This window comes from Montipora capricornis, chromosome 2 (genome assembly GCF_036669925.1).
Source record: "Montipora capricornis isolate CH-2021 chromosome 2, ASM3666992v2, whole genome shotgun sequence".
Classification (NCBI taxonomy): Eukaryota; Metazoa; Cnidaria; class Anthozoa; order Scleractinia; family Acroporidae; genus Montipora; species Montipora capricornis.
Window position 1 is genome coordinate 15,708,258 of NC_090884.1, and position 13,096 is coordinate 15,721,353.

The 13,096-nt window shown below is 40.4% G+C and overlaps 1 protein-coding gene and 2 long non-coding RNA genes across 4 annotated transcripts in view; 2 read left to right on the forward strand and 1 right to left on the reverse strand.

Annotated features, from left to right (window-relative positions):
• LOC138038970 (uncharacterized) overlaps positions 1–454 on the reverse strand; it is a 52,114-nt gene extending 51,660 nt beyond the window's left edge. The window contains exon 1 of one of the 2 annotated variants that reach the window (XR_011130339.1): positions 8–448. This is a non-coding gene — a long non-coding RNA (uncharacterized lncRNA). Of the gene's footprint in view, positions 1–7 lie in introns of both variants that reach the window. The other variant, XR_011130340.1, reaches the window with a different exon arrangement.
• Positions 455–464: 10 nt separating this feature from the next.
• LOC138038969 (uncharacterized) lies at positions 465–1,130 on the forward strand. The gene is made up of 2 exons (XR_011130338.1): positions 465–886; positions 975–1,130. It is a non-coding gene; the product is annotated as an uncharacterized lncRNA (long non-coding RNA).
• Positions 1,131–5,575: 4,445 nt separating this feature from the next.
• Positions 5,576–10,930, forward strand: LOC138037818 (nuclear receptor subfamily 2 group F member 1-A-like). The gene is made up of 3 exons (XM_068883709.1): positions 5,576–5,909; positions 7,435–7,947; positions 10,069–10,930. The coding sequence occupies exons 1-3, from the start codon at positions 5,636–5,638 to the stop codon at positions 10,344–10,346; spliced, it is 1,065 nt and encodes a 354-aa protein (XP_068739810.1). The 5' UTR covers positions 5,576–5,635; the 3' UTR covers positions 10,347–10,930.
• The last annotated feature ends 2,166 nt before the right edge of the window (positions 10,931–13,096 follow it).

Here is a 13,096-nt window from a genome sequence, read left to right on the forward strand (position 1 = left end):
GTCTTACCTTACTTTAGTTGAGTGTTTTTTCCCTCCTGTGTGGTCTTTGAGCCGATTTACGGCCATTCCTGTTAGTTTTTAAGGAACCGGTTTGCTCCCTCTATATACACTAACCAAGGTTGGGTACTCTCACGAAGCAGTCGATCCGATCCGCCGAAGGAAAACGGCCGTAAACTCTCTCCAGCAGCTCCAGTCGCCTCGAAATTCCGGGTAGAGCACGGACGATAGTTAATTTTTCCTTCCGTGGTCTTTGCTTGGCGTCGAATCTATACAGAGGCCGAATAAAACGTCGGCAATCTCTGAAAACTTTCCCGTTTTAGCCATCGAAAGAGGCTTTGTTCAAACTTTGCGTTACTCCAACGATCAAAAGTTAGCTTAGCGACCCGGCCAGAGACTCGAATTACTTTCATTGCTCCCATCAAAAACTGAATACCCTCGTACCCTGCAGTTCTCAATACACGTTGTCGTTCATCGGCCGCCTTGCTCGCCGCCTTGCTTGGTTTTTCCCGCGCGCCTGGGTTGTTTTTAACCACGACAACACCTGGATTCGTTTTGTACAATAAAAACACTCGACGCAAACTTTTTTACCGCTTTTTGTCGAACACAAAATTTCTGTCTTTGACATACATTTTATTATGGAGAAAGCCAATAAATCGTGTGGCGAACCCAAGAGCAAGGCGGCCGATGCGAAAGAACCCAAGACACAAGCTTAACGACAACGAAGAGCAAGAAAACTTATTTATTCCAACGAATATCTTGACGATATTAAAAAATTTGAAGAGATGTTCCGAAAGGAGCGAGAAGACAAACAGCGTGCAGAAGAAACCAAACGAAAAGCCAAAGAGGAGGAGGAACCGCTTTCGAAGCAAATCCCGTTTAAAACTCCGTAAGCTATTTTTTCTATCTTCTGTTTTTTTTTCTCACGTCGCAAATGTAACTCTCCTCTGTCATTTTTTTTTCTCACTCTTTTGCAGAAAACACCACGGGGATTGTAATCATTCCTTCTGTTTCGGGAGTTGCACGAAGTTAGAAAACATCGACAGGCCAACTGCCTTCTCGTACAAGGACTACTAAACCTTTTTTGTACATACTTTCTGTCCGTTCACATTAAAAACCACTTTTTATGCAAATTTTACTGTCTCTGCGGTTTTTTTTGTGTGTGTGTGTGTGTGTTTTTCATCCCCTGTCTTCGGCGCTTCGTTCTGCTTCGCTCGAAAAAAAAAAAGCAAAAGAAAAAAATCGACACTACCACATGCTTCCGCTCGCTCGTTTCGCTTCAACATATCTATTGCAATCGGTTTTTTCTAAGGTCGGCGACGCTGGTCGCCCACTCGTCCAGCATTCTCAGCTTAGCGTACTGGTACACGAAATTGCGGCTCTCCAAAATACCCTCCTGATACCCCCCTGAGCAAAAATCCGAATTGGAATGGCAACTGCATCAAACACCGCTTCGTCGCATCACTCCCCTTTTCGTTTTTTTTAAAAAATGACGCCGGCTGAAGCTGCTTTAACGCCATCTCTTACTCGAATGGACGTTTCGTGACTCCGTACACAAAGTTGTTTTTCACTCCACCAAGGGACGTTTCGTGACTCCGTACACAAAGTTGTTTTTCACTCCAAAACCACAAGGGACGTTTCGTGACCCCGTACACAAAGTCGTTTTTCACCCTCCCACACACCTGTCTTTACTCTCATTGGCTAGCCCATTTTCCCGCCCTTTTTTACCCATATAATTCCACGATTTCCCGCCTTTTCTCTTTTTTCCTCACTTGCTGACACGCTTGCATCGCCCTCTCAAAATAGGACACTTTGGTAAGGGACTGTGCAATAATTATCAGGAAGGGGGGGTCCTAAAATGAGCTTCACCAAAGGAAAAATTAGATAGGTCCCCCCCTCCAGCAGCGTCAAGATTAGCTGTGACCCCCCCCCCCCCTCACGTTCTCTCAAAATTATGATGTGCCCCCCCGCCTCCCCCTCTCTAACCCGTACCTTTAGATATTGAAAAACTTGAGAACAGATACCAATATCTTTTATCCGACAACCCTGCTTGTGCAGGAAGGTTTCTCCGAGAGGATTACAAGCCAGCTCCCCATGATGACAGCAACATCAGACGTTGCAAACAAGAGGCAAATGATATCCAGGACAAGCTTAATGCTGTCGTAACCAAGTTAGAAAAACACTGAAGACTGGCCTCAGCTGTTTACACAATTTTAATGCTGAACAACGTCATTCAGTAAAGTCTCAAGTCGGTTTAAACGTTCTGCATCTTGTAGAAGACCTCGATAGGGTGATGGCTAAATATAAAGCGACATTTCCTATTGGTGCCAAATCTAAAGCATCCAAATCAAGAAAAAAGAAGGAACAGAAGAAAAAAAGGGAGAAGAAGAGGATTGCTGCCTCAGAAAGCCGTAGGACCCGAACCTGTATAATTTTTCGGTCTTTGGGAGGTGAACCCATTGATGACAACTATGAAACAGAAGTATGTGGCATTCCTCAGCTAGAAACTGTAGACCTAGAAACCCTCTCGCTGTTTAAATCAAGAACAGACCTGGCATGTCTGCGGGACCTCTTAAATACCAAATGTTTTATTGGCAAAGCTCACAACGTGGTTTATGAGTTCTGTGCATGAGCGATTGTTTCAATCTATCATATGTTGACATTCTAAATAAGTTAAAGCATGTGTTTATGTTGATGCAATATTTAGACATTATGGATAGTCAAAGGCGTGGCATCTGTCTATTTGGAAAATGTTTATTTATTCGTTCAATTCGTTTATTCAACTTACTTGAGAAATCTAATGTAGAGAGCCCCCCCCCCCTCCTTTCCATTATTTTAACTTAAGGCCCCCCCCCCCTCTGGTTTTAGGGCCCCCCCTCCCCCTCCTGATAATTATTGCACAGTCCCTAACGTCTCTCTCTCTCTTGGTCAGCGACTGGGTTGCGACTGGGTTGCTTTTCACTTTTTACTCTTTTTTTTCAGTCATTTCGACTCTTTTGCCCTTCACAAACCGGAAATAGAACCCTTTTCTTACACACAACCGACAATGAAACCGGAAGTAACGCAATCAAAAATCCCACAACCGACAACGAAACCGGATGTCACGCACGCACACACCCCCAAATACTCGATTCTGATTGTTCGAGAGCTCAAAAATGGGTTGTGGCCATGCCCATACATGGTATCTCAACAAACTTCACTCCAAACCCCCTTGTTATCTGCTGTAAACTAAACTGAAGTCAAGAATTAGTCTGTTGTCTGTTGTTCACGCGGGTGAGAAAGGACTATTATTCTTCGAGAAATGTCGCTTTTCTCGGACTTGTGGGCACTGAATGATTTGAATTTTTACCGATTGTCTTTCCTGTATTGTTTATATGTTAGTTCCTCACGGCTATTGTAAAGAGTGGCATTTTTGCAAGACTACATTTGCTTCTTCTTATCATCCCACTAACGAAGGAGTTTATCGCATCCGAAACTCTTAAGCTTCTCAACGAGAAGAGAGAAGATCACTTCAGATTGTGCCAATTAGAATTTATTTTGTGTTTGTGTTAAAAATCCAGAAGTCCAACATGATAAACAGGTTACAGCGAGAGGTCTGGGCCTCTGGGTCAAAATATTTTTGCGATGCTTTTTACAGCCAGCGATAACTCATGACATTTAATCAGGCATTTTATTTGCAAGCAGGGTGCTTACCATTCAGCCCAAAATACCGGAAATTTCGGTTAAATGTTAAATGGAAGAGTCATTCTCCGGAAAATCTTTTTGGAGAAGAGGGAGTACTTCCCGAGGGACTCCTATTTTTCAGCCCCGAACGGAATAGGCCTTATGCATGATTGCGAAATATGCTCTGAATTCACCACCAGGTCCCAGTTGTTCAAACCAATTGCTCTATCAAATGGATAGTGATTTATCCTGTGGATAGCGATTTATCCGGTGGACAGCGTTACCACCTTTTGAACAAGGGGGGCCTGGCCTCGTTGACACAAAATTATTCCTATCATCTGGACATGCATATATTGTTCGCACTTGGGGTTTGCCCCTTTCGGATTTAGCTCATGTTAAAATTTAAAAGTTTGATTTTCGCATTCGAGGCTTGGTGGTGAAATTAGCTAGTTAGACGTCATCATGCATATAAAGGCTATTTCGTCAACTCCTGTACCATTTTACCGATTCTTGCGTTTCCAGGCCCCGTTTCGCACGAAATCTAGGGATAAGGTAAGCTCTGGGAACCGAGGCCTTCGAAAAATGCAACGGTCCCACAAACCGGAATTGTCCAACAAATGATACGATATTTTGCAATCACTTGTCTAATAAATGACTTTTGTTTTTTTTTTTAAGTTGATCGGGTTTTGAAAATCCCTAGGCGTAGCCAAAGAGGTTTCCAAGAAACGAATTCTAAGTTACACTACTGAGCTGTCAAAAAGGAAATAATCGGTTTTTTTTTTCACATTCATTTGACATTATAGACTTAACAGGTCAACTTAGTACAAGAGATCCAAACATGTACCTGCTTCCAGCCTTTAAGTGAATTCAATTTCGGCCAGGTTGTGCTGTGTTATTAGGCTGATTTAGCAACAGAACGGGAACGTCAGTGGCGACGGCGCGCGCAGAAAAAACACCAATGAGAATTCAAAATAGAGTAGACTCCAATCTTTCCTTCTCTATTCTAAATTCTCAGTGGTAGTTTTGCTGCGCGCGACGTCGCCACCGACGTCCCGTTCTGTTGCTAAATCAGCCTATTAGTTCCTGCTAGCACAACGCCCGGTGTTCACATTGATAGTGTTCCTGAGCATTTGTAAACTCCCTTGGCTTCAAGATTTGTGTCCAGCGCATACTCAAGACTTTTTCATCTTAAGCGTAGCCAACCAAGATGAACTTGACATTTTTACACCCTCGGACCGTCGAGGTCGCCCCCTTTAATGGTAATAACATTTTGCCCGCTATTTGTTTAAATTTCTGTTAAGTTCCCGCAGCGGCCGTCTTCATTTGTACTTCGTGATCACAATTTCACGACAAATATGGCCAGATTTACTCTCAAAATATTCTCCAATTATCTCCAAAAACGCCCTTTTCTTGTCTAATTTCTACTCACTCTTAGACGGTTTCTTGAGAGAGCTACAACCACATGCATCCAGGCGTACGACGTCTTTCAATCATGCTAAAATATTAAATTGTCGGAACATGAAAATTTAAGTGAAATAAGGAAAAAATATACAGTATAATCTGATTCGAACTAGAACCATTTTCAACGGAGTATAAGACGTTTGCTGTACACAAACCAAGTAATTAAGCAAAACGGTTCTGTTTTGGTGATTGAAAGACTCGGTAAAACGGAGTCACTGCCTGATGGTGCTATACCGGTTTTAAGGGGCACGGGATCCTATTCATAAGGTGCTCTCACTCTAAAAGAGGTCACAGGTAGAAAAACAGGTTGTAAAGCAAGATTTCCATTCAAAGGAGAACTTTAGCGACCTTTCACAATTAATATTTGACATTAACCAAGCTTGTGGCTCGACAGTACCATTGTTGAATAAATAATCAAGGAGATTGAATTCAGCTACTTGGCCGCCAGACTTTACAAAGGTAAAAAGGCTCGGTGAATTTGAGCGCTGATCATATTACCTCCAAGAGATTAAATATGACAGCCTGTACGGATTCCACAATCACAGACCTGCCGAAACTTAAGACGGAAGACAAGCTAGACTGTGCAGTTTGTGGGGACAAATCTACTGGCAAGCACTATGGCGTCAGCACATGCGAGGGATGTAAAAGCTTCTTCAAACGCACCGTCAGAAATAGCACATCCTACACGTGCCGTGGAAACAACAATTGCACCGTAGACAGAGATAACAGAAGCCGATGTCCGTCGTGTAGATTTCAGAAATGCCTAAACACGGGAATGAAGAAAGAAGGTATCTTATCATTCATTGTTTTTCTTGGCCCACATTTCAAAAGTGCCTTTCAAAATATTTATATTTTGGAAAGCACAAAAAAAAAAGGTTTAAAAACAATACTATACGAGAGAAGCAAACACAATTCAAAACTTACAAAAATATTTGTTCTCTACGAATTGTTTTATGTAAAATGGCATTGAACTATTACTGTAAGGTCAAAGCATTTTTTGCGTTGAGTTTGGCGCAAGTTAACTTCCCTTCGTGAAAAAATCTTTTTCCGATTTGGTTGAAGTAAAACGTTTTCAGAAGTACACTTAAGTCAAATTTTGGTTCAAATTCTTGTTTTTTCTTTAAAGCATAAAATTTAGTGAGATATATAACAATGGTAAGCCGCTTGGGATTGTCTTCAGCTTTGGCTGTTGACGAAAGTCATGACCGCGCACTAGTTACGGAATGTAAAAATTCAGTGCGTAAATATGCGTTGCAAGACGTATTTCAGGTTTGGAGACAGAGTGAACGTTCGCTTAGACAAGAAACTGTACATGAGGCAGGTAGAAAATGACATACCGGTAACAAATCTCTTATTCTCAGCTCGCCGCGAATGTACTCAAATCCGCGCGAGGAAATTTACTGCATTCACAAAGAGACTACCGCAGGTGTAAACTTTTAGTAGTAACTGTAGTGCGGTTTCGATTTGGAGTGAAGTATAAAAACATAGAAATTTGTCAATTTAATTTTTGAAGTAAATTGGCCGAGGCTATGATGTCTGGGTGACCGCAGGAAATTGACCCCGGTGCATTGGGGGACCAGGTCCACGCTACAGTCCACCTTAATTACGGTCGGTCCGCGGACCACCACTATTGACCCCTTAAACTCTTTACAAAAGAATGTCAAAAAACAGACGGGCCACGTTATACAATGAAAAAATAAAAATAAAAATGGTTCATGTCGTGCGAGAAAGGAACTTACAAAGAAGAAACAAAAGAAGCACTCAGCGATCGCAAAAATTCATTACTTGAAAAAGACAGTAAGGAAGCACAAACAACAGGCCCTGTACGTAAGAAAATAAAAATGGATCAGGCTGAAATTTACGGATTATAGGATTAAAAACCATCTCATTTCATTGACTATTTCATTTGAAATATAATTGATAAAGACCACAGACCCAGTAGCAAAAAAATGGACGGAAATTGTGATCCTAGCAACGGTTAAGCCATGGCAAGCACCAGAAAATCCTTTGACTCCCGTCAGTCATCTCAGACTATTTATGAGCGATTTGAGTAATGAATATCACTCGGCTCTGACCAAAACTTAATTAAGAAAGTACTCGTGAAAAAGTGTACTTAAGAGAAAAACGGCAAAATCGAAAAGATTAATTTCTGAAGGAGACTGCCTTGCTATCAAAGGACAAACACTTAGACCTTCGACAGACGAGGCAAGCTGTTATCGACGAATGTTCACAGTCCACAACTTAATTATGATATATTTCTTATTTTGTTTACATTTATGATATAATTTCTTATTTCTCTTATTTTTCACACAGCTGTTCAAACAACAAAGCTGCCAGCATTCCCAGGCTTTTCGTTTCCTTACTTCAGCGATTTGTCTGGATTTTATTCGCCTGGTCTTCTTCCATTTACACTGTTTCAACCAGCAATGTCCAGCCAAGGAAACATTCACCCAGGTGTGTTTCCTCAAACCCAAGGTACATCCGAGGTGGTGTACGAACTGGCGGCTCATGTGCTTTTCTCAGTTGTGGACTGGGCCCGGAAGCTTCCAACCTTCAACAACTTGGTAGAAAGTGATCAGATTACGCTGTTGAAAATGGCGTGGAGTGATCTGTATCTGCTGGAAAGCTCTCGCAGCCCAATCCATATATACATGCCACAGCTCTATGCCACAGGAAGCATGCAAGTGAGGCAGATTTCCATGGAAAATATTCTTAAGCGGATGGAACATGCGCGGTTGTTTCAGGACCAGTTAGAGAAGATCCGTTCACTTGGAATGGATTTAACAGAGCATTTTCATATTAAATGCGTCGTCTTGTTTAGGACAGGTAAGGTAGTTGCTTATATCTGAATCTGATGAGAAAGAACATTCAATTAACTCCGCGATTTTATGCCAAGATTGCGGTCATTAATTAACAAAATTACCTTTTTTTTTTTTTTTTTTTTTAATTATATCTTGAGAGGAAATAGAGGATGCTTTGAATTCGAGTGTGACCAAACTCATGACCATTAAAATCGAAGATACCCTTTAGTAGTTATAGAGAGAACCATATAATCCTAGTGTCAATTAAGTCATTGAGATACGTTCATCCTGCATTCTACTCTCTTTGCCTTTGAAACAAACCCTACTGCTGCATTTTACGTCGACTTGATACGGAAGTCTTGAAAGCAAAACTCCAAACAAAAATTAGAGGAGAGGAGTGGGTGAGTGTGATGACTGACTATGACTTCGCGAACAACAATGGAAAAGTTTCTTGATTTATTTTGTTCAGTCGCGGTGCCATCGATGACTTTTTGCTAACTAACATCAGAAAACCGTGAATCAAACAAAAATGTTTTTCTCAGTTTGTCTGATTGAAGTCTTAAGTACTCCTTAAGGACGTTCGCGCCAAAATCTTCCTACGGTGAGATTTTCTTCATTTCTCCCATAGAGTTAGGTCATAAAGTACTTACTTCAAAAATATAAAAAAAAATTGGGGGTCACCGACTTCGTTTCGGAGAAAATGGCAGTGAAAAAATGCCTTAATTTCGATAAATCTGTCATTAATAACGAAAGGTAGCCTCATCTGCTCATCCATCGAAAATCCTAAAAATGAACTGTTAGAGTGAAGGTTTCCGTGCATAGGTTTTTAGGGGTGGGATTTTAAGATAATTTCATGCCGCTAGGGATGTCGTAAACAGTTGAGTTCATCCTGGACGAGCGTTTTCGTAACCTCTATCGGTTGCAACCACTACCGGAATTCGATGGCACGAGGAAAGAAAATTAAAAAAAAAGATAACTTCTTACGGTGAGATTTTTTTCATTTTGTCATATTTTGTAGATAGTAAGTAGAGGAAGTGATTCATGATTAAAAAAATAGGGGTCACCGATGATCCAAGGGAGTAAAATCGATGTGATTTTACGAAGCTCTTGGAAAACTTCGTTTGTCACGTTTTTGCGTGACCTGTCGGGGAAGGACTGGAACCCAAGAGAGGATCGATCGTTGAAGGGATGAAAGGTTTTTACCCCCAAAACAAAGCTTTCTCGAGCATAGCAAAGAAGTTTTAAGCAGTCGTCATCTTCATTTGGTTAGTGTTTTGTATAATATTTTCCCATTGCCGTCATGCTCGTCTTCTGGAGTGTGGTTTTTGTGAAATTTAATCGCTGGTTTTTTCCACGAAGGTCCGCACTATTCAAGCCGACGAGGACGAAAATACTGCTCTATTTGCACGAAAGTAAAGGATAACAACTTCAAAAACATACATTCATTTTGAACTTAAGTTCGTAGGGTAATAAAAACATTAAAAAAAGAAACAGCCCCATTAAATTTACGCAACGGTTGGTCCTCGAGTTTTCCAAACTTTCAGCCACTACTCGATCAGCAGCTACCTTTTAAGGAGCTTTTCCATCCTCCCGCTCACTTCTCTTTAACGTTTCATGATGATTCGGAAATAAATGTGCCATTCTTTTGCCTGCCTGGAATTTTTTGCTCGGCGTTTTTGTCGCCATGTTATTTTAACTAATGCTTGAACAATATTTATGAAAGTCAAGTAGACTAGTGCACGACTGATAAAAACAACGCGAACATCAGTCGTGCAGTAGTCTACTTGACTTTCCTAAATATTTTGAACCAATTTTGACTAATCACGATCTTCTCTTATCCAACGCTGTGCAAGACTTATCGTCCACGGTTTCTGCAAAGGTTTTAAAACCTCAACTTCACTAATGCTCGAAGTAATGCGTGACATATTACAGTCGCGTTACCTGCGCAGTAACGTTGCGCACAAACAATTAGCGCGAACGTCCTTAAATTTGTTGGGTGTTTACATTTAATATAACTTATTGTCGTCATCTGCTGAAGAGCAAAGATGGGTAAAATGGACCAGGATCTTGCAGACTCCATATTAATATTAGGTTTGCACAACTCTCTACATCTTTTGAATGACTGGGCTTAAACATTTTGTTCCAGATGGGTCCCCAATTACGCAGCCCCAACAGATCGAGGTCCTACAAGATACTTCACAGAGCTCTCTGGAGCAGTACATCAGAAACCAGCACTCCAATCAGCCGACACGATTTGGGAAACTGCTGCTTATGTTGTCATCTTTAAGGAAAGTTGAACCAGCTGTCATAGAACAGTTGTTTTTTGCAGAAGTGTTGCGTGGAGCATCAATGGGAGACGTTCTGAAGAAGATGTTAACGAATAATTCATCAGCACCGGCTCTTCACGGATCGCTAGTGGCATAGATATTAAATATCCTTTCAATCCTCCACTTCTTTCCGAAGAGAATGCAGAGTCTCATAAAAATTCTTTGACTTGGGCCGTTTTAGTTTCAATAGGAATAAAACGCAAACAGCGGTTACAACCATTTGCTTGAACTGCATAAATTTTATAAACTTAACGTTTCGTTTGTTACAACATACATCATCAGAAGTGATTATTATTCAGTTAAAGATAAATTTAAATTCAAAAATACAACTGTACGGACTGGGAACTAAGGAAATTGATTGATATAAAACGACAAGAATATGCTAATAATAGAGTTTCTCACTGCCAAGGTTTTCATTTAACGCTGGCTTTAGATCACGGATCAACAGAGACTCTTTTATAATCACTTCTGATGATGTATGTTGTAACATACGAAACGTTAAGTTTATAAAAGTTATGCAGTTCAAGAGAATACAGAGCTTATATTTGATCAATTTGCAATGGGGTAGTTCTGAAATTTGTTTTCCGTATATGAGCATAAGGTTTTTGCAAGCCTCTAAAACATATCACCGTTAACGATGAAATGGATCACATATGAACTGTGGATATGAAATCAAGTGAAGCTATGATCCTCGCCGTTATGAACGCAATTTTCGCAATTGCGTGAAGAAGACTGAAAAATTCAGGACTTCAGCGGGGTTTGAACCCGTGACCTCGCGACCTCGCGAGGACCTTGCGAGGTCCTTTGAACCCGTGACCTCGCGAGGTCACGGGTTCAAACCCAGTTGAAGTCCTGAAATTTTCAGGTTTCTTCACGCAATTGCAAAAATTGCTTTCATAACTGCGGGGGTTATAGCTTCACTTGACTGACTTGATTTCATATCTGCAGTTCATATACGATCCATTGCATATATCATTTCATCGACGCGAGATCACATCAACGTTGGTTATAAAAATTATTTCGGAATGCAAAGAATACTTTCACTTACATGAAGTTAATGAACTGCTCTGGGGATCGGAGGATATCTCCAGTGAACACCAATCACGTCATCCTCGGGGATTCATTGCTTTTAAAGGTGTGTTTCTTTGAGGGAAAAAAACTATTCACAGAGTCAGTGCCAGACGGATTTTTCGAACCCCTAAGCCTTAGCCGATTTGGGTAGGAATTGGAAGGAAACGACTAAAATACTGCAGGGTGTTGCTCCTTTTCCTTAAGGGGGACGAAAAATGATGAGTGAATTAAGGCTTTATTGTCCTGGATCTGCATCAATCCATCGACGTTTTAAATTTAAGAAAGCTGTGAAGCGTATAGGAATATTTGGCAAAGGAGGTCTTTTTCTGAATAATTTCAGCAAATCGTGCTCGGGAGTATTTATAATGGATTGAGGTTCGTTATATCAACGCGGGATAAACCCATACCTTTCCGTAATGCCTTTCCTCCGAACTTGAGCTTTTTTTTTTCATTCCTAGTTTATCAAGAGTAATGAATTCAAACTATTTGTGGATGTGAAAGTCATTTAATTGGCATCTTGTTGGCGGACAAGAAAGTGGAAGAGATACCAAGTTGGAGATTGACAAAGTACTGTCAACTCTCTCGTAAGCCGGATACTGGATTGATTGATAGATTAATTAATTAATTAATTAATTAATTAAGTAATTAACAATATCACCTTATCAGCTAAAATTAAGCAAATAGAAATTATTTTATTTTATTTCTTTCACATGCAGCTTGTTTCGGTGTCTCATATAGTTCTTGAACTTAACATGATTACTCTTTTCACTTTGGCAATGTGACATGAGAGGAAATTAGCTCACAATTTGAAGAAAGATAACCTTGAAGGAAGATAACCTTCAACAAGCGTATCTTAGATACAATGAACGTTTAGTGTTTATTCGAAAGTAAAAGAAAACGCGGTTGCACTCAAACGCATTACATGTACTTTGAATTAATCCTGAGATATGGGACGAGTCAATTTTGTTAATGATTAGTCAGTATATTTTGTAGAAAAAATCATACGTTAAGATCAAAAAGTGAATAAAAATCATTACCGTGTACGCCATGGAAACTTACTTTTAACAAGGAGGCACTGATGATACAGCAATTATAGTTTACGATCTTTAACGCTGTTACTTTGGAAAACGTTCCTAATCTTATTTAGTTTCGTTTTACAACTTCAGAGCACGGGACCATTCTTTCAAGAATTGTTTTTCATAGTTTGCAATTCACCCCCTGGAAGATAGTAAGAAGATCGAAGAAGATAAGAAACAGTCTCTCTGGGACGTTCATGTGATCTGAAAAGGGCAATGCCATGCTAGGGAGGTTCATTATATGGCCCGGTTCAAGATCTGAAGTAAGATATATTTTTATTCTCCCTGAACACACAGTTGCAAAGATATGACAAGCTATTCCAATATGATAGTGAAGCACTATATATTATGTGCAACTAGCGTACTAGGAATAAAGTGTTTTTATTCGTGGAACCAGCAACCACAACAAAAATAACGCATCAACACAGGACAGATTAGATTTAGTTTCGATCTTCACTAAGGCCGTCGTACCCTTCCTTTGGAACAATATGCCTCCTTGGACGTCATCTGACGTTCCCCTTTGAATTTACCTTAAAGAATATGACCCACCCATTATGAAATTGTGGAAATTGAGTGGGCCGACGTTTCCCGGGGTATCTAATCGAACCAAAACGAACAAAAATACAATCGAACTCAACCGAACGATTGGTGTTCGATTGGGTTCGGCAAGCGAACAAAATCGAACGTCTATTTTGCTGTG